The sequence below is a fragment of the Epinephelus lanceolatus genome, chromosome 3, assembly GCF_041903045.1.
Source record: "Epinephelus lanceolatus isolate andai-2023 chromosome 3, ASM4190304v1, whole genome shotgun sequence".
NCBI classification, from domain to species: Eukaryota; Metazoa; Chordata; class Actinopteri; order Perciformes; family Serranidae; genus Epinephelus; species Epinephelus lanceolatus.
Genome location: NC_135736.1, coordinates 16,391,222 through 16,418,434, shown reverse-complemented (window position 1 = coordinate 16,418,434; position 27,213 = coordinate 16,391,222). Strand labels below are relative to the sequence as shown.

At 40.0% G+C, this 27,213-nt stretch overlaps 1 protein-coding gene across 2 annotated transcripts in view; it reads right to left on the bottom strand.

The window, feature by feature from the left end:
• Nucleotides 1-27,213, bottom strand: part of LOC117255746 (zeta-sarcoglycan) — a 458,822-nt gene that overhangs the window by 189,526 nt on the left and 242,083 nt on the right. For both annotated transcript variants that reach the window (XM_033624908.2, XM_033624907.2), the window contains exon 2: nt 20,622-20,831. In XM_033624908.2, coding sequence (XP_033480799.1) covers nt 20,622-20,831 — 210 coding nt within the window. The remainder of the gene's footprint in view (nt 1-20,621; nt 20,832-27,213) is intronic.

Genomic DNA, 27,213 nt, shown 5'->3' with positions numbered 1-27,213 from the left:
TGTTTCATAACCTCTAAACTCATAAAACTACACTGCAAGCTATTATGGTTTCTAAAACTTCAACAGAGTGCTTTTAAATAGAAATGTCCTTTAACACACAGCAAAGGCATCTCAAAGGTACAGTATTACTGAGACAAACAGGACTACTGGGTGTATTTGCTAACCCGGCTTCACACATTTTCATAGAACGACCTTCATGTATCACAGCATTATGACACCACCCAAGGTGCAGGCGCAAACCTCTTATTCTCCTAAATCAAAGAGAGCTAAATTACAAATAGTTATACACTTGTCAAGGGTCTAAACTTTTTTTCCAAGGATCATTTTGGAAGTCTCCTCATTGCACAGAATAAAGATAGAAATCAAAAGACAACATGAATAAAAGATCATACAGGGCAAGACATGAAATAAATATAAAAGTACAGAATCTGCAAGTGTGTTAACATAATCACTGATCTTACTAACCCCTCAGTCCCAATTTGTACCAGCACCAACAGCACCGAGAGTGCAACAAAGTACATCAAAGTACATTTAAAAGTTTTAAACAGTTTTGCAGACTCTCAGCACTGGAGAATCACATTGACTTCTGATAATAGTGAAGATGTTTGATTCAAATAATACATTGTTTACAGTTATTGCTTTTATGGGCTTCAGGGTCAACAAATAATTGATCCTATCATAGCTTAATTTTAGTAACAACTTTTTTCATGCTACAGGTAAGCTCCCTAATGGATTAGAGAAAGGAGAAAAATAATACTCAACATGAAATAATAAAAGATTAAATAAAAAGTCGTAATGCTGCTTCAGCTTAAAGAAAATGCCTTTTTCAGAAGGCAATGGGGGATTCTATTTTAATCTGTTCCAGATCTATTAAATTTATTAGCGTAAATAGTTGATGTGAAGGAAAATATATCTGGGTGATGTTACACCTGAAATAGATGTGACAGAGGAAAGAAGATGTATCACTGATGTTAGAGGTGAAGATGGAAATACAGCAACACAGTCCACTGTGCCTAAGGAGTACAGACACATTGCCTAAGGAGTACAGACACAGGCAGGTCCTGTGTCGAAGTCTGCCCCCCTCTAGAACAGCGTTTACATTCCATTACAATTACGTTTATCATAGTACCCACCTTCGCAGTTGGGTTTAGAGCTTGGGTTATAGGTCATGGTCAGGTTTGTGTTAGGTATAAGGTTGGATGCAGGAGCTTACTAAATCTGTGTATTTTGCCAATCTGAACGTTGGAACTCTGAGTAACTCATGCCAATACACAGAAATGCATTCACATTCACATTTGCACTGTGAAGTCCAGCTATGGTAAGAGTAGGCAGCATTGCAGCACTAGCAGGCTAAAGTGGGAAACACTAAAATACCGATATTGATTGGCTTTAATTTAGCTGTTGATGATACTTCAAAATATGCCAATTTAGCCTCACTACACTAACAATATTAAGGACCCACTTTGGACATCTTTATTGTGTGTGATTTGATATTTAAACTTCAGATATTTAAGTGTACTCTTTCAAGTCAGTATAAATCTTGTGCAACCATTTTCAATACATATGGTTAGAATTTTGCAGATAGCTACACGTAAACAGCCGCAAATGCACACATTCAAACCTACACAAAATATATGTATTACAGGATGTTTATAAAGCGAGACATTCATTTCATGCAGTTGTATATAATCTACAGTTAAGAGTGGAAGAAAAGAAAAATGCTACCCTTAGGAAATAGAGCAGTGGTGTCTGCTATGATAGCCTTCAGTATTGCATCCACAGTTGACGTTGAAGTACGTGCCATAGCATATAAAATGGTCACCTCAGGGCCCATACACTTGTCTTCCATCACGATTAGAGAATATGTTTGTTTTTTTTTTTTAACCTATGCAAGCAATTCAGTTAACAAGATGAAGACTATTTCAGTGGAAAAGCACTGATTTGTAACATTAAAGCTTCGTCTGTTGCCTAATTCTTTCATTCTTTCAGCTCATATTGATTCATGCATTTTAGAGGATCTGCAGCCTTGTACCTGCTTATTTGCGATTTATTCTTCAAATTAATGCTACCTGCCTGATACATATTGCATAAAAGACACTGATTTTTTTTCTACTGCAAATTTTCTACATATATTTTAATAACGTGTTGTTTATTTATATACTTCGTATTATGCTGTTATATTACATACACCACCTGATACATCTGACTTCACCCAACATGCTGTAGTGTTGTAATTGTATGCTTTGTTATGTCTCATATCACCTCATTTGCTCTATTTTTATTTATAACCTGGTCTTTTCCTTCGCTGTATCTTATTTGCCGCTGCAACGATCCAATTTCCCCACAGGGGTCATTAGAGTTTCATCTCCTCTGGAAATCATTTAATGCACAATGTAACAGAGAATGGATCTTTTAACTCTTTGTGGAATACATCTGATGTGTAACGGGTGTCCAACCAACAAAGGACTTGAGCTCACTTCGTTTCAGATGGCTTAATCTAAAGCCCAAAGAGGCTATCCAGTTTTCCACTGCTTATATACTGCTAATACAGTGTTAGAGTGCACTGGTGGTTAAAGAGTTTACTGTAAAGAGACAGTCAGTTGGCATCCAGCCTGCTATAGTGTCCTTGTGCAACATGTAGACATCTGTTAATGTACCATTCCAGTGATTTTGGACAATCAGCACCAGTAAATCCCATGTGTTTACAGCTTGCATGACTGACAACCATTTCCCGCTTCATGCAAGTGGTGCTGTAATTTTTGGATCCATTTCCCCTGCCTTCCATTGGGCCGATTGGCTTTAGTGCCCTATTAAAATCTACTTGCAGAATCTTGCAACTTGCTCAACATAGCCGAGCTATTCAATGAAACAGTTGGTACTGACTTTAGTTAAACTTATTTAATTTTAGAGTTTTGATAGTGTTAAAATCTGGGGATGATCAATTAATTCTTCCTGGTGATGAGTGACGTTGTGACAATAGAGCTTCATCAATCAGGTGCCACATTCAGCAGCCTTTTCATTGACATGAATATTGTCAAGACTTTGATTGCAAGCTGTATTGCATAGTTTATGAAGCTATTTAGCTGAGTTTAGGAACAGTTTCACAACACAATGTTTCTCTACGTCAAACTCAGATGTTTACAATCACTGGATAACAGCGGACCTGCACACTATAAAAAATAAAGGTAGTTAACTAAAAAGTGACTCTGCACAGTAGTGACACAATCACAAGAAAATGTCAGACAGCAACTATCATGACGTTGAGCTCCAACAAGAAGATGATCACACTTTCTACTGAACGAATGTTGTACCACATCCCTTTGAGCCACAGTTTACAGACAAGGAAATGGTGCCCGTGGACTGTGAATAGGTAGGAAGAGGGAACACTAGGGGTGTACAAAATTGGATGTGTGCCAATATCCAAAATCGCGATACTTTCATACTTCATTTTGGGTAATTGCTGTTGCCGCTACCGATATATGCACATCATTTTTCTGACCTTACTGCAGAGAACATCAAGTCCCTTCTAGACCTATTTCAAATAACTACACGTACATAATTAAAGGATCATCTTATTGGCCTGTCATATTGGCAGAAATGTTCATTTCAACCAATGTGATATTTCATTTTGAAGCCTTTAGCTGCCAATACTGTTGATGTGCTGATATTATCATGCATCCCTAGGGGACACTGCTGCTACATCATCAGATCAATCAAAACATTGGGACCAACAGACGGCAGCAGTTGGTGGAGTTTTAAGACATGCAGCAACAGTATTTTTGCTGCTATGAATGGGACATTTCGAAGGTGATGTTGACACCAAACACACACACACACACACACACACACACACACACTGTGGAGAGAGCTCAGTCCCAAGTGTCTCTGTCTCTGTCCTTGTCTCAATCCTAAGTAAATGGACTGTAACCTACATTTGTATAGCGCCCTTCTAGTCATCCGACCACTTGAAGTGCTTTTTACACTACGAGTCACATTCACCCATTTAAACACACATTCATACACTGGTGGCTGAGGCTACCATACAAGGTGGCACCCGCTATTCAGTTTTTTTCACACTCACACACCGATGGAAGCATCATCAGGATCTTGTTCAGTATCTTGCTCAAGGAAACTTAGATATGCAGACTGGAAGAGCCGGGGATCGAACCGGTGATCTTCCGATTGGTGGATGACCCCCTCTATCTCTGAGCCACAGCCGCCCTGAGTCCTGACAATTGTTCTACTAACTTCTCTAAACTGGTCGGATCCAATTTGGTTGGTTGATTAACACATATTTTTGTGTCACCCTTCCCTCTGGGGTATTTTGATCGTGGACATTGTCATGTACTGATTCAGTAAACATTGCCCAACCCTAACCTAAACATTTCATTTGGAAAACAGGTTGCCAAAATATTAAACAAGCTCAAAAATGGCAGCATATTTTGGGAAAAGACTAGCACTAACTGAAGGTATAAGACAGTAGGCCCTCAAATATTTTATTTTGATGAAATATGAGCACTATTTTTCTTTGACACCTAAAGGTTATGTAAAAAAGACTGACAAACATTAGTGGTCTGACATAGTGTCGAAAAATATCTATATCTGCCTTCAGTGTTGACAATCAATGCCCATTAGCAAACTAATGAAGATATTCTCTACAGTAAATGTTTTTTTTTGTTTTTTGTTTTTTTTTTGTGAAAGCTTTTCTTGTGCTATTCCATTATACGAAATCACAACACATACCCATTCATGTTTCTTATAGGTGTGAAGCAGTATGGAAGCTTAAAGAAGTTTGAGACAAGGGTCTATCTGACTGAATTACTCAGTGGTGCACTGTGGCAGAATCAGAGTAACAGCTGAATGCATTGAACTATGGGTCATCACTAAGAGACTCTTTGAGGTCAACTATAAGGTAGCTTCTATCTATGTAACTTCAGTCAGAAGGCTGATACAGCGTGTGTGCTTGAACATTCAGACAACCCTGGTCTTCACTGCAATCATTATCCACATCAATACAACAGAGCGATTGCTTGTGCAAGAGAAAAAAGTTCAGCACAAGATCATCTCATCTACTTTTCTCTTTTAATGTGTGACCACCTTTGCTTCACTTGCTGCAACAAACACTCTTTTAGTCCTTTATATTTCAAAAGAGGCGAGCAAACAGGGAATATATAACGTGTGTAATAAACAGAGACTTATGCAAAAATGTAAACATGCACTGTAAATGTGGGTAATCATGCAAAGAAGATGCCCACGCAGCAAGGATTGTGTTTGGTTTGTGATTTAAGTTTCTTTAAGGCTTCCTGTCTCATGAAACCTCCGCACATTTACTAATACGCATGTACACACACACACGTAGGGGAGCATAACAGCAACAGCAAACCCCCATATCCCTGAGGACACTCACACAAATGAATGTTACATTTGATTGTCTAAGCACAAACAGTATAGTCTCCACCCAACAGGCATGCACACACACACACACACACACACACACACACACACACACACAGACTCCATTAAGATGAGTGTGTGTGTTCATTATTTATCATTGTTTATATCTTTGATAGAGTGCCAGCGGAGATAACAAGGCTAAAACTGCTGACTGATGGATATTTTGCCTTCACACATATACAGTACGGACACACTTACACGCTCGATGGAACATCCCCCTGCTACACACACACACACACACACACACACACACACACACACACCACATACACACACATGCACACTGAGCTTATAGAGCTGTACAAACAAGCAAGGGGTCAGCTGTGTGTGTTTTGGTGTGTATTTCTTATTCATCATTGTCTGACATATTGTCACTGAAAATAATGGGAGTAAAGTGCTGACTGATTCAGATGTAGGTGTCACATATTTACCCAGACACTACTTGATTGTCTTACACACACACACACACACACACACACACACACACACACACACACACAAAAATACCCTTGGGTCAATGCATGAAAATACACATCAAAGTGATTAAATGTTAAAGTTCTTGCCTCTCTCAGTGACTTTAAACTGGAAAAAGTTGCTGACTCTATCAAAAGACATCTTTGTTTTGTGCAGACAGAGATTTAAAGTGGTGATCATAAAGATTTGTTTTCCTTTTTTCCTTAAAAAATCTATTCTTTGTTGATATAAATTCACTGCTGAGGTGGTTTTGGCCTGGCATGGAGGACATTAAAGCCTAAGGGAAAACCTTGGGATTTTCACTGTAAACAATTTGGTTTATTTTTAATATTGTAAATGCTACCGATGGGGCTTAACAAAAAGTAAGCAAACTGCCGCAATGTGCAGACAGTGAAAATGCCTTCTTAATTGCCGTCATGCTTCTAGCGTGTGTGCATGTGTGCGAAAAAATATGAACAACATGAAGATTAACGCCCAGGCCACACTGCCTGCAATAGCAATGTATTTGCATTGCAGAACCTTTTGTTTTTTGGGGGGGGGGGGTTTTCAGTGCAGCCACACTCCCAGCATGAGCACAGCAGGTCAGGCGCAGGTCAGCTGCTCCTCAGCTGCAGAACATCTTAAGATTCTGAGTCTCGCCTATTTGTGGCGCCTCACATGTTTTAATAATCATATTGACATCATACCACCTTTCTCTAAAGTTTCAATGTTTGTGTCTGTCACACACATGAAAAACATAAATATCCATTTTACCTCAACACTTCCTGCGTCTCTTTCAAAATAACAAAACATCTGACAACGTTTCTGTGGAGAGAATCCCTTCATTTCTTAACACAAGGCTTTTTGGCTTACTGTTTGTTTGTTTTAAATATTTGCAGGACCGTGTTGTTCGAAATCTAGTGGCTTGCACGGCTCCATAAATTAGTAAAGTACTGGCTTATAATTGTGAAAACACAGTAGTCATTGCAGCCATTATCAAGGAAACTCAATGAGGAAGGATCGTGCTGGCAGGCAGCTTTGAAGCAGCAATGCTGTCTATGTAACACTGCATGCATACACGTCACAGGTCTTCAGCAAGGTAGCTGTCATGCGCTGCTTACACAGGCAGTGTGGCCCGAGCATAACTCATTAAAACATCAAAAGTATAAAAAAGGTTAACACTTTAACAGCAGAAGAAAAGCAGAGACGCTATGGAATACTTCTTATCAGCAAAATTGTGCAAAGATGTTCACCTGTGTGCTGTCCTACATACAACAATGCAAATGCCACATGCTTACATGATTACTGAACATTTTTTGTAGCCACAATAATAATTCCATTCATCTTACAAAGAAACATGACAGGATAGATTTCTAATTTTAGAATATAATTATCTTTCAATATCTGACATACTTCTCATTTGTCCAGTCTCCAACACAATCACAGGGATGGTGATAATGATCGCCACATGAGGGCAAGAGTCCGATGAGGAAGCTGCAGAATATGTTAGTTATTCAACAAGCAAATTACACTGTACAAGCCAAGTCCAATAGAAGGGAAGAGGGAGATTCACTGAGTTCAGTGGTTTAATCTATGGGAAAATGGGCAATAGTTCAAAATCCAATGCTCCCATGGGTATCGTACAGCCTACTGTATGTTCTTGTAAAAACATGATCAGTTACATAAAGTATAAGTGAGACCCACATGGCCATTCGGCATAACTATACAAATGTGGTTTGATATATAAGTTAGATAATCTGTTTCAAATTAAATCTTATAGTCCCCCCCTATAGTGAGATAGTTGACATCTAATTGAAATATAAGCTGCTTAAGAGATCTGTAGCATGTTGAACGACTTGCAGACGCATTTCATCATCTCTTAGGTACCATATGGATTCCCCTGCAATAATATAATCCAGACATCATAACTAACAGATTATTGTTACATTTCCCCGCTCTATATTAGTGAAAACAAAGCTTTATCATTGAGGGAGACATAAACTCAATCATGTATAACTCTCATTCACACTACATATCTTGCAAATATTATCAAACATTTCTATTGTCTTTGTATGCTGTGTGTGAGTGTACGCATGTGTGTGTGTACGTGCGTGTGTGTGTGCGCATCTGTGTGTGCGCGCGTGCCCATTGACCATTCAAGCAATTAACATCAGGTGTGTCAGCACTCTAAGTCTGATGGATATGTCACATTAACCCATCTCCACTGTGTGTGTGAGTGTTTGTGTGTATACGAGTGCGTGTGTGTGGGTGCATGTGTGACACAGGAGGACAGAGTATTTCACGCTGGACTCTCCCATTACCTGAGGTCAGCACTGTTACTGACAAAGTGAGAAAAATGTGTGTGTGTGTGTGTGTGTGTGTGTGTGTGTGTGTGTGTGTGAGCGATAAATTACACGGTGCAGGTGTGAACAGCCATAATGACGGTGGCTGGTCTAGACGAGGAGCTGAGTACAGCAGGTTTGGGAGCAGCACATTTTACCCTCTCACACACACACAAACACCGGCACACCAGCATGCACACAAACAAATAAACACATACACACTGAAAAAAAAGAAAAAAAAAAAAAAAGAAAAGAAACAGTGACCTGTCACACTATTACAGTCACGCTCTTTAACCTAGTACATGCAGAGGTGACATTCTCGGTCATATGAAATCTATTATAACGATAGATTTCATTTCTATCAGACTTTCAGTTATGGTTGAATTTTTTCTGGGTGAATTTTGGCATACTTATGATGCACTTCTGAGCATTAAATTACAACAGAGTTTTTTGTTGTTGCACTTTTGGTCATTATCATCAAATTAATCACAGACCTCATATTCAGTACATGATAATGTAGAGTGCATAATTCCCTGTAATTTATAATAAATAATTCTAGATGTTAATAATGATAATAATAATAGATGATGGAATAATAAACAAAATGCAAGATTTTAACAGCATGGACAAATTACTTTTCCTTATTTTGATTCAATCGTTTTAGGTGCTAATGAAAAGCTATTTAGGGTGCCTGATAATTTCAGAGTCAGAGGTCAGATACACTAATTAAACTAAAACAGATCTGTAACCTTTTGAAGTAGTTAAACACAACTACTACTCCAAACAAAAAAGTTAAAACAAATGTGTAATATGGCTGATGAATTGTGGTTAAAAACATACAAAAAATGGACCAATGTGTGGACAAAACAAAACAAGAGCTCACAGACTACAGGTTTGAAGGGATCCTAAACTAGAAGATAGTGAAGGTGACGTTACCTTGATGAACACTGTAACACTCACACAGCCGCACATCACACTCCACACTGCCTGTCTCTGCCAGCCCTTCATCCACTCACTTCCACTCCATGAGGCAGTGAAACAGACACCTCTCCAAGTCCCTAAGGACCCCAGAGGCAGAGGACAGGAGGGAGAAGCTGAGCGTGGATGATGGGACACTCTATTTAAACCACACACACACACGCGCGCGCACACACACACACACACACACACACACACACACACACACACACACACACACACACACACACACGACTCTCCGTTTTCCTATCTGTCTTCTTCTATGCATCATTCAACACCATCCCGCCTGCTCGCCTCCCTCACTCCAATCTTTCTGTTTCCCTGTCTCTTTCTGTCTTTACCACACTCATCTCTCAGATTAGCTTATTTCTAAAGCAATGTAAAGCTATAACAGGCAGGGTTTTAATGGAGAAAAAACTCACACACATATCTCTTAAACATAAATCACAAGAAAACCCGTGACAGCAAAGAGCACCTCGCCCGCTAATTGAGATCATGTACCTATTGCCCTATTTGTCTGAAGGAAATGACAAATTCAAATTGTCTGCTAAACAGCAGTGAGTAAATGCTAAACATAGAGAAAGCAGGATCTTCCTCCTCGCTAGCTTCCCTTTAAAATCCTTTGGCATAAAGCATCTTTATTTTATTCAGCTCAATTTGTACTTCCTTTTACAAACAAGTAAGAAATGTATTGAATAAAATCACCTTGACATTTTAAGATTTTTCAGATAAATCTGAAGTCGCTTACATAGATTTGTAGATTTGTAAGTGCACTTTAACAACAGTTCACTTTGAATTAATGCAATGGCATTTACAATGTTAAAGCTATAGTAAATGCAGTGAAATTAACTGGGATTTTGTATGATTTAATCTAAATCATAACTAAAGTAAATTGCTTCTTTGGTGCCAGTTTTCTCAAAGTATTTCTGTATTCCTATGGTGTGTTTATATGCAATGTAAAATTAAGTGTAAAGATATAAAAAGGCAGTCAATGGAGGCAAATATTCAAGCTCACCCTAGAGGACAAAGATGCAAAGTTTTGTCAACAGAGAAGATGACAAAAAGTTACGCTAGATTTAAACATAAAAGTTTACATGGGTCTGTGTGTTATGGGTAACTGTAGGTTGCACAGGCTCACAGAGGAGCTGATGTGCACACCTCCAAAACTCAACAAGGTACCATAAGGACCTGAGCATCAAGCAAGCTGACTGTTCATCCATCTCCTGTTGGTAGGTGGGTATGAAACAGCAAACAAAACCAAACAAACAAAAAACCTGTCACCATTATACTCAAAGTGCAAACACCAAAAAGTATATTTTTTAGAAATAAAAAATAACAGCCATACAAACATCCCCATGCACATTCACCCGCATGTACCCATGTTCCACGCTGTAGTCTGTTCGGCAGGCCAAATCAGTAAAACAGCATACTGACAGGAAAAACAGACAGCAAGGCTAAGAAGAGAATCTAGAAAATCGACAAAGGAACCTGGGTCTTCAAATACAAGGAAGAGCTTGCAGGGTGTGGGCATGTAGCTAGGTAAAGGTGCTGCACCCTCCCTAATTTAATCTGATTGAAATAGTCTATATCCTCCTGAGACCATGTCCTCATGTGAGGACATCACATTTTGGGTTTACCTGACCTTATACTTCATTCTACTTAACTTAGACCTGTTGTCCTTGTTCGTAGACGCTTTTTGAGCCATCTTGTGATAGTATGAGCACACTACACTAATCGATGTAAAAACACGATGGCAACCATCTCTGCCAAGTCAGTCTGCAGCTGATTCTGGCAATAAAGTGGACAAGGTTCAAAACCTGATCACATTTTATAGCTGAATTATTATGATTAATATGTTTGTATCTGATATGGCAACAAATTTGACCAATGTTAGCAACAGTAACACACTAAGACACTGTTAATTAGGAAGTAATTGTTTGAAGACATTGGGACTTAATTATTGACTTGTTTGAGGACACTGGGACTTTATTTTCGTGTTTTTTGAGGACATTGGGACTTTTGTGAACTTTGTGACTCTGATGAGAATGTTTTTCTCTGCTTTTATTGAATCGGTTCTTTCTTTTAATGTCATTTGTTGGTTCGGCCATTTTAGTCTGAAAAACAAAAAAACAAATTGGAAAAGATGGTCAACCTGTGTTCTAAGATCTCTGGGGTTAAACTTAAAAAATCTTACACAGCTTCATGAGGAGAGGCGCACGTCAAGGGCTCAGTCCATCCTGTCCGACCCTCTGCATCCTTTACATGCTGAGTTTCAGCTGCTTCCTTCAGGGCGGAAGTTTATCCTTCCAAAATGCTCTACCAATAGGTACAGATATTCCTTTGTCCCATCTGCAATAGTTGCCCTTAATAGTCACTGACGCCCGGTCATGTTGTTGTTTTTTGTCCTGTGTGTGGTCTTGGTGTTCTGTATGTGAGCTGTATTGTCATATTGTATTGTTATGTCTCCCTTTACTGACTGCAAACCAAATGTTCCCTATGGGGACATTAAAGTTTTATCTTACCTTACCTTATTTTACCTTACCTTTATTGTCGTCTCATTTGATGACATTGGGACCTAATTATTGTTGACAGTCTTCAGTTTTTTATACTTATCGTCTTACTGATCCCAACTAGCTAGGAGAAATTAAAAATGCATATCAAACAAAAGTTCAGGTCTCAGAAGGATACATTTCCCTTCACCAAGCAGGTTATGTTATTGGTTTGGTTAATTTGTCTGTTTGTAAGCTGGGTTGCAGAAAAACTGCTGGCCTGAGTCTCAGGAATCTTGGTGAAGGGTGTAACATGGGCCATAGGAAGAACCCAATAAATTCTAAAGTGGATTTGAATCACTGGGCAGCTATCGAATTATTATTCACTTTTGGTATTGCGAGATAAGGCATTTAGCCTTGGCTGAAAGAAAAAATGCCATACATTTTAAAATCCAGTCGGTGGTAGAATAGTTCACATCCTATTATCGAAATACAATGACTCTGTCTCACAATCTCCATTCAAAGGTACCTCTGAGAAAGCCTACACATTTAGCTGCAAAAACCTCATACACAAAGCAATGGTTATAAAGCACTTGTTTGACATCATTCTAATACTGTAGTTTTGAAAATATATCCAGACACGTACAGTGGTTGCGCTTGCAGATTTGCGTTTCATAGAGAACTAGACTATTGTCCTCGACGAGGTCGGCGTTCTCTGAGTGCTCTTCTAGTTATTCATGTAACTGAACGGTCAAATAATACACGAATGCTGCCTAGGTGCACAGATTGTAAGGACAGAAACAGATGTTAATAAAAGTCGAGTGTTTTATAAGAAGCTGTACAATTTGAAACCTGTAGAATACCATTGTTAGTCTGCTAGCACCAAGAGTTAATGCTTACAACCTTAACAAATCTATTTCCCGTCCTTACTTTATCCCACAGCAATCAAGTACATGTTTGGACTTATTCATGCTCTGTCTCTGTGTACCTATATAACCCTGCACATGAGGTTTAAGACTAATGTAAATCATGCTAGATGTGGTATGATGTCCATGAAAAATTCACTTTATTTCATCCATTCTGAAATTCAGAGTGGACCAGTGGATTGAGGAGCAAATTAACACTGTTGTTCATTTTTATAGAATCTGTGAGACACTGACCTGTCGACATGAACTCTGTCTGTCTCGCTTGCCTCCATTTTATGAGCTTCTCATAAGCTGATCTGTTTTTATTCTAGTTATATTCCCCTGTTGCATCCCTATTTTATGCAGCCATAACCCCTTCTCTAATTAATGTTGGTCATTTTTATTGATTTTCCGATTGTTGTTTTAATATCATCTCAAAAGTACCAAAAGAATGAAGTTTTACTGTAGCCTCCCTCTGATTGGCAGCCAATCAACATTAAAAAATAAAAAAGCACAATCGCACAGTGCCAGTAAAAGTTTACTGTCATCATCTATGTGTGAGCATGCTGAAAGGCCAACGGCAGCTTTATTGTCATTCCTCTGTCATTAATCACATTGATGTGGTATTTATCAGTTTGATGTGGTTAGGAATTAAAAGTGCACAAAGGTATAAACGTGAATCTTTCTTCTTTGAGTTTTTAAATGTCGCTATAAAGACAGATACTGATATTTTACCGTCCTGAGCACTGAGGACATTTTGACACCCATATTGTGTTAGTGGAGCCAGAGTTCATTGTAGTGGAAATAAAAATCTGGATGTTAATAAATCACATCTGGTTTATGACATCAGTGTGCAAGAGGAGCATTCAAAAAATGTTATGCACATATTGTAAGAGGCCATTATGCCAGCATGCAGGGCAGCGCACTACAAACCGGGACACAGAGACACAACCTTGTGGATTAAGCAGGTACTGAGATGACAAATACAGTGAACAAATTGCACACTCTAACACACACACACACACACACACCACAGTCTAGTCCAGACCAGGAATTAGGCAGGCTGATTGGTGAGTGACAACTGAAATTGAATTTCTCTGCAGTGAAAGCCCAAAGGACTCAGGGGAGGGGATGCGCACACACACACACACACACACACACACACACACACACACAAATGTGGGTACAGACACACACTCAAGCATGAAAAGGCCCATACTCTCAAACGCACACACACACACACACACACACACACACATACACACACATCAGCGTGACCATTTGCTGAATAATTGCTGGCACATACAGTACACGTAGACTCTCTCTCCGTTTCCCTCTCTCTGTCTGTCTGTCACACACACACACACACGTAAACTCCTTTTCCCACAAGTCCCTCCTCTCCAATTTACTGCCAGAGCTGTCGCTTCAAAAGCAAATCTCTTTTTCTTTCCACACCATCACAATGAGAATCGCATCTGGCAACTCCAAACAAAACAAAAAGTTTGAGAAAGGCCTTCATTATGCTGCAGCCGGTTCGACGTGATTTGAATGACGATAAATGGAAATGACAAATCTTGGAGCCATAGAAGCAGCGACTCCCTATAGTGGATCTGAAATGAGAAATGATGAAGAAGTGTGCGTTTGAAGGAGTGAGAGATTTTACTTTTTGATGTTCCTTGCTTTTAAGTTAAGACTCATAATAATGATGAGCCATAGGTAATGTTCAAATATACAACCGCACAGACTCAGAGAGCAGCTGGAGGCTTCTGATGGAAATCTGCTCCACGAGGAGGCTCATGCATCAGAGGTGTGAAGGTGCAAAGCAGCAACAAGCAGCACGACAACAGTAAATTGAGAAAAGACTGACACATCGGATGAAACAAATATACTTGCGTTGATTGCGACTGAAAACAAACATGCAGTAAAGTACAAATGAAAAGCCCAATTGTGCGATTGGATCTGAATCTGTCAATTATGTGCTGAGCACAAACATGCCCGAAAGATACAGATAGTGACAGTGAAAGGCGAGAGATAGCCTGTCTTTTTTTGTATCCGTATGTGAATGCTCAATTAGAGGTCTCCGAGGAACTTCGGTCAATTAATCATGATGGTACATGATAACAGGACGGATGCTTTCAGTCTCCAGTCTTCAGTCTTTGCTCTGTATTGTGCATATCACAAGACTCGATAAAAGTATGCTTTGCCCCTTCTCTTCTTAAAAGTTACAGAAGCATAATGAGAGTGGGAAAAAGGACAAAGGAGCCAAGTTGAAGTTCTTTTACCAAGTACTTTTTGGTTTCTGTTGTTTAAATCAAAAATGCAAGTTAAACTGAGATAAAGTCAATAAATCGGTCGTGAAATAGGAACCAGATAGTCAAATTTTGGAATTAAGTCAAATGTTTGCTGGATGTGCGTCACCTGTGTGTTTGCTTGTTTGTTTGTGTCTTGCCTGTCAAAATCCATCCATCCTCTACTTTGCATGTTCAGAATAAATCTCTCTTATCTGACATTTGATAACCTTGCCCGCATTTAACACAAGTCCAATTAATAAAAAATGAATTCTGGCTCTATTTTAGTCATTATTCTAATCCAAAGCAGCAATTAATGTTTTAAGTTACAAACCTGTCCCTCTCAAAATGTCCGCCGTGCAAACAAAGGTCTATCCACCTGGATTTTTTTTTTATTCATATGTGTGATACAAACACATAAAGGTTACACTTGTTTAATTAAGACTACCTTTGTTTCAATTTTTAATCATTATGCAGCAGAATTCCTAATTATGCTAACTGCTGATTGACTATGAACACTTCTGCCCTCACCAACATACCTCTGCTGGAGCGAACACCACTTTTCTCACTCTTGTGATCTTTTCTTTACTTCTTCCACAGGTTGATTTTACAGCTTAATGAAGTCAAACACGAGCTGTAAACATTCTTTGAAATGCTAATACTGTTGCTATGTGACATTTTTGATGAAGCTTCTACCAAATATCACCACGTGTGTGTACTGAGAATGTATTGCATGCTTGTTTAACGAGTGCAGAAGCAAGTGTGGGGTCACAATTGCTTCAAAAAAACCTTTGTCCTATGACATATGGAGCATCTGATAGTGTTTTCCACTGTTATATTGACTGTGGGTATTTGGGACACTTACTCTGAACTATAAATGGATACTGTTGCTCTCGTAAATACTGTATATGTTCTATCTGATGTTCCCTACAAACACAGTGTACAGGTTAGGAATATGTTTGAGGAAAATATTTTTGGGTGTTAGGCACTCCAGACTGTCTCTGTCAAATCATGCCCTGACTTCCCCTCCATGAGGCAGTGATATAGACACCGCTCCAGGTCTCTGAGGACCTAAGAGGAAGAGGACAGGAGGGAGCTCAGCGTGGATCTTCAGACACTATATTTAAGCCACATGTAGACAGACACTTTCTCAACCTTATCAGCCCTCTCAGTCCTTTCCTGTATTCATCACTCACTCTTCTTGAGCCCATCATCCCCACCCCATGCTGTTCCTTCCTCCAGGCCTCCACAGTAATCCAGTCTTTCTCAATCTTTCTCTGCTCGTCTTACTTATTATTTTTTGCTTGTTTTTGTTTTTGTTTTGTCTGGCTTTGTTTTACCCTTCTCCGTCAACCATACTGACGTCTGCGCCACTAGCTACTTCAAACAGCAACATGTAGCACTGCTCGGGACTAGATTAGGCTGAGGGACTGTGGAGATGCTGTTGCAGGATAACACACAGGATATTAATCTTCACAACACCTATTTCAAGAGCACTTAAAACTCTGACAGCTGACAGAAGACAGGGCACAAGAGAGGTCATCTGCATTTCTTTAAATAAATGTTTGTTTTTTTAATGTTGCTTTGTCTTCTGTTGTGCAGTTTGTTTTATGTGTTTCGTTGTTTTTATTGGATTCTTCTCCACTCATTGGTTAGTTTTTCAGCTCAGTCTGATTCTTGTTGTCATTTATCTTTTGTTATATTTGGAATGAATTTTGTTAGTTTAGCTCTTTTTTTAACTTTTGTCTCTTTTTTTGTTATTGTTTGTTTTCCTCCTTAAGTTGAGGGGAGGTCCGTTGTAAAAGCCCGTGGCTTCTTGACCTCTCCTGACACATTTTTTGTTTGTTTTGTTTGGTTTTCTCACTATCCTGATTTTATGTGCACGCATAAAAAAAAATCTAGAATATTGTGATTGTTCTTTTTTGCCATCTCAGAAGTCCATTTTCACATCTGCAGGCTTAATTTGTACTACAGTTATTTGTTTCTGTCTTGACACATCGTCTCTCATATTCCTTTCAGTGCAACAAAAATGAACAAATGTGTTTTCATATGTCAGTGGAAATGAAGTGCTACTCAGATTGTGTGTTTCATTTAAGAATCAACAATGAAAGTTCTCGTTTCCTTATTATCATCTGTAAAATGCTCACTTTCTGCATTTGAAAACATTTTTCATTTACTGAAAAGCACTTGATTTAGATTAAAGAGACATTTGGTCCAGTTGAAATAATAAAAATGTTAAAGACGACTACTTGTACAAGATGGGACGCAAATGCTTATGAACCCAACTAGGGCTGCCCCCCAATAGTCGACCAAATGTTAGTCGACCAGAAAGGTCATTAGTCGGCAAGATTTCATTAGCCGCTTAGTCGCAGAAAAAAACAAAAACAAACAAACATGAAATTCTATTAGGAGCTGCGCCTTGTCAAAATAAATCAAAACCTATATGACTGGACCATGTGGAAGTTCTGTCTGATCAGTCTGATGGATACGGAAAAGTTGATTATTTTAGGGCAGGGCTACCCAGAGCTTTACATCTGTGCCATGGACAATAGGTCTACACACTTATAAACAATGCCTGGAAGAAGATCAGAAGATTAGCAACCTCAGACACAACCTGCCGCCATGCTCTTGAAAACTGGCCCAATAAAGTCACAAGAGTAGCGCCCCGCTCCCATCCTCGTGTTTTCCACTTGGTTAAAGACAGCATGTGTACAGCCCCTAATTTCCAGGGCTGGTACCTGCAGTTATTACACAGGCTAGTTAATAACATGTCGGGCAGGAAATCCAAAGTGTGGAATCATTCTGGGAAGGTGAAGGACGAACCCAAGGTGATATGTAAACTCTGCAGGCAAACATTTGCCGATCATTCGTCGACTACACACATAACGTATCATCTGAAACATGTAAGTAGCTACATGCCCATTAGCCACTTAGCACAATCATTACTGCTTTGCCGACAGCGTCATTAACAGGTGTGACTTGCACTTGATAAAATGAATGAATCCCTTTTTACGTCTGCAACCTCCCATCTACAACGGGCTTGAATGGTGCCCTCGTTTTGAGGACTTGGCTCAGAATCCGGGATTTCTCTCTTATCCTGAAGCCTCCTTAAGGAATCTGATCCCATGTGATTTGGCGGTGGGAACCCTCTTGCGACCGCACGCTTTCGCTGATGTTGACCCCAACAGGATTCGAACCCTGGACCTTCTGCATGGAAGTCGAGTGCTCGAACCACTACAATAGGTAGGCCACTTGCACTTGATAAAATACAGGCCTATATTAATGATGGTTCATTAGTACAGTTTTGTATTTCCTTGTAATGTAGCACAGTGTTAAAAATGTTACTGATACTACTCTTTCTCAGACCTTGAACTAAAACCATTGTGTTGCCCCGCCCAAAATATATCATTTAATAATTAAATTGATATCGTAAACATGAGGGCGATTAGTTGACTAATGGCCCTAAATGATGACTATTGGTCGACTAGGAAAATTCTTGTCAGGGGCAGCCCTAAACCCAACAATCGCCTTGACCTCCATATTACTGATGAATGCATGCAAGAGACAGAAGTGTTCATATAACATAATTTCAGCATTTCTTTTAACTGCCAGATGCATTTATGAAAAATGTATGAGTTTAATCATATGCATAGCCTTTATAATCATTGTTTTATGTATCACACTCACTCACTTTGAATAGTGCAGAAACACTTAACTTATTTACAGTACTTCTGCACAGTTTCATATTCTTTTAACTCCCTCCCTCCCTGCCTTTATAACTCCTCATGTCTCTTGGTCCCTCACACTGTCTCTGTTTTCACACACAGTATATGGCCTTTGAAATATCTTTTGCTCTTTCATGCTTAGTGCTGGCTGCCTCCCCTCAGGCATACTTAGCTGTCTTTCCCTCTTCTTTCCCCCCACCTCTCTTATATTGTGAAGCCCCTTATTGAAACATAAGGCATGATGTGGGGAGGCTTTACTAGAGGTTTCCAGGGGTCAGATTCTGCTTCATTTGCATATATACTATCACAGTGTAGTTCCTTCAGCCCCAAGGCAATATGGGATATTAGATGTATCAATGCTGTAACCCCTGGATGACATGCTCAGAATACCTAGTGTGAAAAGAGATGTATAAACACATGGAAAGCTTAGCAGTGGCTAGACATGTTTTTAGCTGAAAAGTGCCTGCTGTTACTATTTTGTGCTCTTGGTTCGTATTTTCTCAGATCAAAACAACATTTTAATGTTTTCTACAGTGGCTGCTTCACAGCTCTTCCCCCAATCAGTCAAGTCAAATGTACTTTGTGTCCTAAAGCATTTTAAAAGCATAAAATCATTTTGTATCACAGTGCTTCCAAAAACGTGCTTACAATGCGGGTGGAAAAGAAGCACCGGCTGGACATCTAAAGCAATAACACAACATTTTGAAAAAAGGACGTAGTTAAATTCATAAAATAAGAGCATTAAAGCATAAAAAAGGATGTCAGCCACATTGAAAAGCCAATGAATGAAAAGAGGCTTTGAGATGAGTTTTTAATATTTGGACTAATTCAGCAATTTTCAGTGTTTCATAGAGGTTGATTCCAAAACGCAGTCACTGCAAATGGCCTTTAACCACCTGTATCAACCAAGACCACCAAACTAAACTGAACCAGTATGTCCTTTGTCGCTGCCTTCCAAAGAAATGCATACTTTGTAACAGATGGTTACACAAATGAATCAAATGAGTTAATACGGAGAATATATGAATACAAATAAAAACATAGTTTAATGTTTTATCACTGCCGCCACCGCTGTGGTTAAGGTGGAATTGGATTCAGACAAAATCCTCAGGGGGAATAATTCACTCATCTACTAGAGTTTCTTATTGGTTAAATGTAAATGTAGGCAATACTGAGCATTGGAACAATAAAGACTATACTATACCAAGACCACTAGAGACTGTAAGTGATTGAGCAAAGCAGTCTGGCGGTATGAACAATATGCAAATCTCCTTGTTGAACAAAGAACTTGTAAGCATGTAAGCATTACATATATTAAATGGAAACTTCGCAGATGTTTAACCAGCTCTGTGTCATCACAGTTTGGTGTTGCAGCCCTATGCTCCCTGCCCACTTGCTGGCAAAAGTCTGCCATCTGACTTAAAATGCCTCATCAAAGTCCAATAGCAAAGAAGTTGGGAGTTATAGGAGCTCTTGACACAAGGGGAAGCCAAACACCAGTCATCTCAACACACTGCCATGTTGAAAATCATCAACATTTTCCTTCAACAAATTATTTCTGAAAACATATTTGAATGGGCGCATAAAAACACATGAAGAAAAATAAAGCCAGGCAAAACACCTTAATACATACTGTGTTTGATATTACTGCTGAAGTAAGTTTAAATTCTGGATTGCTAATGAATTAATAATATGCAACTGCATGTTCATCAACAGTGGACACCACTAATTGGATGAGATCATTTGAAATCAAAGGACACCCACTTAAAATGCTGCCATGGTATACACACAGGCATATGTGTAGGTGTGTGAACACACATACGTGCACTCCAATTGAACCTCTGTTGATTTTATCATCACTCTCATGTTGCATTACATTACAGCAAACCTTTTAAACCACCTCTTAAAGCTTTTTCACATAAAACTGAGCACCAAACCGTATAACACCCTGACATTTAAGTGACATATACACAAGCACGCCTCTTACCGGAGTGAAGTTCATGACTTTGAGGATCCAGATGGTCAGCGCCAGGTTGACGATCATGGTGACAAGGAGGAGGAGGATGAAAAAGTACAAGCATCTCTTCCTCCAGCCGTAGATTCCCACTGCTGGGTAAACCTGGGCGCCGCACACCGACGCCCCCCGCTGGTGGAGCGGGTTGGGCTGTGCTGCAAGGATATACTGCTCCTGGGTCATCTGAAAGGGACACAAATATGTAGAATATATGTAAGAATCGCTGATTTTTGTTAGACATTTCTCTGAGAGTTACATCTGTGCATGGATTTTGAGGAAATACCTTTCCTGAAATCATTAATTAATTCTGAAAACAGAGGCTAGAGTCACCTGAATTATTGCCATTTATCAACCAAAGTTACATAGTAGCTTCATTCACAGAACACTTCTTCCTTTTTTCATTTCTCTCTCTCTCTATATTTTTCATTCTGGAGTGAAAATCTGCTCTGTGCAGATACTAGACAAGCATCGCTTGATTTCAGGGCCAAAAAGGGAGAAAGAAGATAGAAACGGCATGTTTATTCCTCCCCTTTCTCATCCATGCAGTGCAGACAAAGATAAGGCAGGAGGAGGAGACGGTGAACCTTTACATTTCAGTCGTGGTGGGGAGGATGGAAACGGCATTAAACAGGTGAAAATAAAGAAGAAAAGCAGAACAACACAGAAAAGACGGGAGAAAGAGCAGAAGTTTGGAAGTGAGAGAGCAGGGCGTAGTGCAGAGGAGGGAAAGACCGAAGCAAGATAAAAACGAGATAGAGGTGGAGCGGTGAAGTGGAGAGATAGCACGGCACCAAGTAGTAAGAGATAGAAACGGAGGATGGAGTAAGAGAGAGAGAAAGAGTGAGAAGGGGCAGATAAGATGGCAGAGGAGGACAGAGTCCATTAGTTGTAGTGCAGCAGGAGGAGTCATTGGTGGCAAGAGATATGGACACTAGCTGCAAGGCATTACTATCTCGGTCCATCTCTGACTCTCTAACTCCTCTTACTCTCTTCACCTTGCTCCCTCTACCTCAAATTCTCCCTCTCTCGCTCTCTAATTCACTTCCTATCTCGCTTCTGCACCTCTCTCCCTCTTTATCAGTCTCTCTCTCACACACACATTATGTCTTTATTTGCTGAGGCTGCATGACCTTAACACCTCACTGACTGTTGATTCCCCCCCTCCCTGCAATGCTTTTTCTCCATATAGTCTCACATGATGATACCAACAAGCCTTGATGGGAAACAAAAATGCTGACTCTTGCTTTGCCTGCAGGAAAAAAAAAGAACAGAAAAGAAAATGCAGACTTGGCCTGTTTAACTTTTGTTGGCTTTTTCAGTGGAAGAGTCTCAGAAGCAAATATCAATCTGTAATCTGTGTCTCCACATGGACCCTGTTTCTCATACACAAACAAGCAAAGCCCAAGGTCTTATAGAGCCACTGATGTTATGACAATGCATAAACACTTTTAAATCTTAAAAATGCCTCTGTTGCAAGAAGTTATGAGATTGGTATGCATGGATTTTGTGTGGATATATAATCTGCGGCCAGATATTATATGTTTTGCCCATCCTGATCGACTGATCAGTTTTAATTAGTTCATGCCCCTGTCTTTAAAAAAAAAAAAAAAAGGAGGGGGGGGGGGGGGCTGCATTCACATACTCGGTGGGTGGGTATTGGCCTTGGCCAGGGTTGTCACTTGTCACTGATCCAGGTTGTGATTTTCATGGATAGGATCTCCAGGCGCAGCTGGGGGGAGGAAAGGGATCCGGGTTAGGGAACTCAGAATTGCATCTCTGCTTTTTGCAGACGATGTGGTTCTGTTGGCTTGATCACACCATGACCCTCAGCATGTACTGGGGCGGTTTGCAGCCAAGTGTGAAGCGGTCAGGTTGAGAGTCATGGTTCTCTGCCAGAAACTGGTGGATTGCTTCCTCCAGGTTGGGGAGAGTTACTGCCTCAAGCGAGGGAGTTCAATTATCTTGGGGTTTTGTTCAAGAGTGAGGGTAGAATGGAGCGTGAGATGGATCGGTGGTTTGGTGCGGCTTTTGCGGTGATGCAGGCACTGCGCCGCACTGTCGTGGTGAAGAGGGCTTTTGATTTACTGGTCCATCTATGTCCCAACCCTCACCTATGGTCATGAGTTCTGGGTAATGACCGATAGAATGAGGTCGCGGATACAGGTCGCGTGGGGTGGCTGGGGTGAGGAGCTCAGACATCCATAAGGAGCTCAGAGTAAAGCTGCTACTGCTTCGCGTTAAGGGGAGGGATTACATATCTCATCTGGCCTGGGAACTCTTGGGAACTTGGGGTCCCCCAGGAGGAGCTGGAAAGCGTCGCTGGGGTGAGGGACATCTGGGGGGGCTTTGCTTGGCCTGCTGCCCCTATGATCTGGCCCCGCAAAAGCAGATGAAAATGGATGGATGGATGGATGGATGGATGGATGGAATATTAACAGCATTTCACTTTGCAAAAAACCTTTTATAGGCAAACCAAAACTAAGAATGATCAATTAAAAGCCAGTGTTCTCGCTACAATACCAGTCTAACCAGTCCCATGGTGTGATGATGTGTTACAGACCCTAACTCAGTGGTGTGTTTTCCTTTACACTTCAGGAGCCATTTTCCACCTGAATTAACAGAGATACTGGGTGACTGAACTTTGATAAGACAGAGCAAAAACACATTAAATCCAGATGGAAATTCACCCAGATGCAATGAAGACCAATCAACCAAAACATCTTCGGAGATACGCAGACACGCGTTTGGCTGCATTTACTATGAAGAGTGAATTCAGTGAGTCTAGGTGTAGCTATTACTAAAACTTTACCAGGGCAATATATTTGTTAAAAATGGAGAACAAGAAAAACACAGCATTTAATACCAGACTGAAAGGAAGTGATGAAAGAATATGATATATATATCACAATCTGCTTTTCTGGCAAAGAGAGGATGGAGCTCCTTTTAATGTGCATACTAAATATGCATTTAATATTTGGTCTCAATGCAATCCAATTAATTTAGGCACAAGCTGGATACGAGTCTCATATTAATGCCAACTGGAAAGGGCTTAATGTGGTAAATGCATTGATGTTGTTTTTCCTTTTCACAGTGAAGAAATTCTCCTGCAATATTCTCAGCTGGTTCATCTGTTGCACTTTTTGGGTGCATCTGTTCAGTCTGCGCAGACCCAATGCATATGAACTGATAGCATTGTTGTGGAGTAGAGCACTGGAATGAGCTGGTGATAATTGTATCTCAGTATTCAGCGTGAATCAATAGGAGTGTGTGTGTGTGTGTGTGTGTGTGTGTGCGTGCGTGCGTGCATGCCTGTGTGCTGGAGTTTTCTCAGGTGCCCTGGAATGGCAATCTTTTTTTTTTTTTTTTTCCTGCATGTATCAACAGTTGGAATCAATAGGTGCACACATATCTGTGAGTGTGGGTGTATGTATTTGAATGGGCGTTTCCCAAGGACAAGCATGTCAATCAGCCAAGGGATCAATGCAATGTAATGTTTTGGGGTTTTTTTGTAGTTTTTATTTTCCCCCGCTGAATTAAAATCAGAAACAGTTTTATTGCCAAGCAGGTTTGCACATACAAAGAATTTGACATGGTATTTTGTTTTATTATTCAAAGGTCCAGTCAGGGGCACCAGGGGCAAACAGAATATGGTAATACAACTACATTTTCATAAATTGATAAAACCTTGTAAATCACCTTGTGTTTTAGTTACCTTACAATGAGTTGTTTTATCTACAGTACATACGGAGTGGGTCCTCTGCCACAGAGTCTGCCTTGTTGTTTACAGTTATCCAGAACGGTCAGATCAATCACTGTCTCTAGACAGGGCCATTCGCATTTCACATTGGCTACCAATGTTCTCCTGCATACTCGGCATAAAGGAGAAGTTTCAGTTCTGCATCTTCACCATCTTCCCTTTTCATGCAAAATAGAAATTTAAACATAATTTATACTGATGTAGGGTCAAGTTAAGTTACATAACGCATACCAGTGTGCATCTCTCCTTTATCACACACTCTGGACAGCTCCGCCCCACTCATTCACTCACAAGTTCTCCAGCAACACTAAGAGAGACACAGAACTGCTCCTCTGTTTAATTTGTCCATAAATTAGTCTACAAAACAACATCGGTCTATATGCTGCAGTGCTATCAGGGTTCAACGCTAAGGTTTTTTTTTCACTTGCCCGGTCAGGCAAGCTGGTCACAGATCTACTTGCCCAAAGTCAGTTTTTACTTTATTTTTATGTTATGTAATCTTTATTCACACTGTATTTATTAATTAAAACAACATATGTCATGTATTGTAGCTTAATTCCTACACAAAAATGACAGTGTCAGGGCTTAAAGTGAAAAATTTGTCAATCATTCTCCGTCTATAATTTTGCGCCCTCCTTGAGCCATGCCCACCTCTATTTATTTTTCAACCCTCTCTCCAGTTCTGCTGTATTAACACCAGGTTTAATATATTTTGCTTCCATCTCTCTGCCCTGCTCTACTCTACTTCAACGCTACTTAGCTCTCTCTCTCTACTCTACCAGTAGACTACCACATCCACCTGTTGCACAAAACGCACACACAAGTGTTTCTCCTAGGATGGAGTTGTAGCAGCGGAGGTGAAGCACATGCATGAAAAAAAAATTTCACATGCGTGAAACTTTTTTGTATGCTTGCAAAGCACAGCCTGCTGGGATGTTTCTATGTATCTACTGGCACCAGAAGGGCTCTTTAGGACTAAGTACATACAGTACATGTGTGCACAGTAATGAGCAGGTGAAATGTCTGTCTAGCTTACATATGAGGTGTCTCAAGATTTAGGAACATACAATTTTATTGAATATAATAAAAGTAAAAAGTCACCTGACATGCTGCTGTTTTGTGCTATGACCTATTTAAATGTTGGAAGTTATTATTTACGTGACAACGCCTGAACGCAACACAAGCTCAGCATGAGTGCCGTGCTGCGCTGCTGTGCGAGCAGCTGTTTGTCTGTGCGTAACAGCAGTCTGTTGCTGGTTATTTACGCACTGTCCATAACAATAACTTTGTCAGCTGACAAACTGGCCCGGGTCAGGTTTGGTCAGAAAAAATGCGGCCCGAGCCGCTCTAACATGCTCACTTGTGTGTGTGGCGGAACTCCACCGTGCGCAATACAGGGAGCAGAGGAGAATTGTTAACGCGTGACCATGTAGAGACAGAAATGACACGATGACATAACACCATAAATAGTATATTGTTATGTTATTACACGAAGCGTCCGTCGCGCAAAATAATATCAATGGGGGCTGTGGGCAGGACATTGTTACACAGCTGTGCCTGTGACTTCAAGCAGAGAGACCGCTGCATCAGAGCCGAAGGAGCACGTTTTAAAATACATTTATTTTATCAATTAGTTATTAACTTTTACTATTTTTAGCAACTTGCCTGATCAGGCAAGTGAGTTGTTAGTTTACATGCCCGACCTTGAGTTTTACTTGCCCCGGGCAATCAGGAAATCGTTATTGTTGAGCCCTGGCTATGCTAAATCAGTCTGTGAGATCAATGAAATTACTGCAGCACACGTGCAGTACAGCACTGCGCTGCTAGTTTGTGTGTGAAGTGGACCACAGCGCGTCGCCTTTTTCTTGGTAGTTGCAGTCTATTGTGTGACCTGGAGATAGCGTCTGGATGCAGGCAACAGATCTATTTAAATAAGACTGACTGCTTAAATAAATAAAAAGATTCTGATATTTTCCAGCGCTAGATTTATTTAAAAGGCCATAGAAAACGATTTTTAACTCCCCCCACAAAGATTTTTCATTGTTCATACTTCAGTAGATTTAGGCCTACTTGATACTTTAATAATAATGTTATAGTTTTGAGTGCTGTGCTGCAAACCTTTAAACCTCTGTAGTTCCAGTGCTATGGGCAAAAACTCTAATGTACAGCCCTGCTATTTATTTTATATAATTTTTACTTGTGCAGCCACATATTTTTTAAACAGAGGAGTATAATCCCTGTCTTTGCATTGTTTTTTTCATCACAGTCTGTTTTTATAAAAGTGCTTGTGACATCTCAAATGTGGCTTTGACTTGCAACTGGAAACATTTGGCCCATACCAAAATATATTAATTGTGTATCGCCAGTCAGCGTAAGAATACCAAGATATGAATTTTTGTCCTTACCCAGCGTTCAATGCCACTAAATCCTACACAGGGCACCTTTAAATGTTAAGAAATATCCACAAGTGGCACTGAGAGTGTGTGTGGTCACTTTTGTGACTTTTTCAATTTCTCAGTTACGTTGTGATTTGAATCTTCATTTATGCTGTCGCTGTCGCTGACTCAGCCATTGTCTTGAGTGTGTATTTGTTTCTTGTGTCTCATTTAACTCACAGCTATGCATGGTTATCAACTCAACTCAACATCCTGACAAAATTTTCTCCACCCCCATATTTTCCCAATTCTGTGTGCGGTATTCGTCTTACCTTTTCACACAGCTTTTGTCACAGAAAATGCTCCACCTCCTGCCCTTTGTCACCCTTTCCTTACGTAGCACTCCTTCCCTGAGCTTTATGCTTTCCTTCTC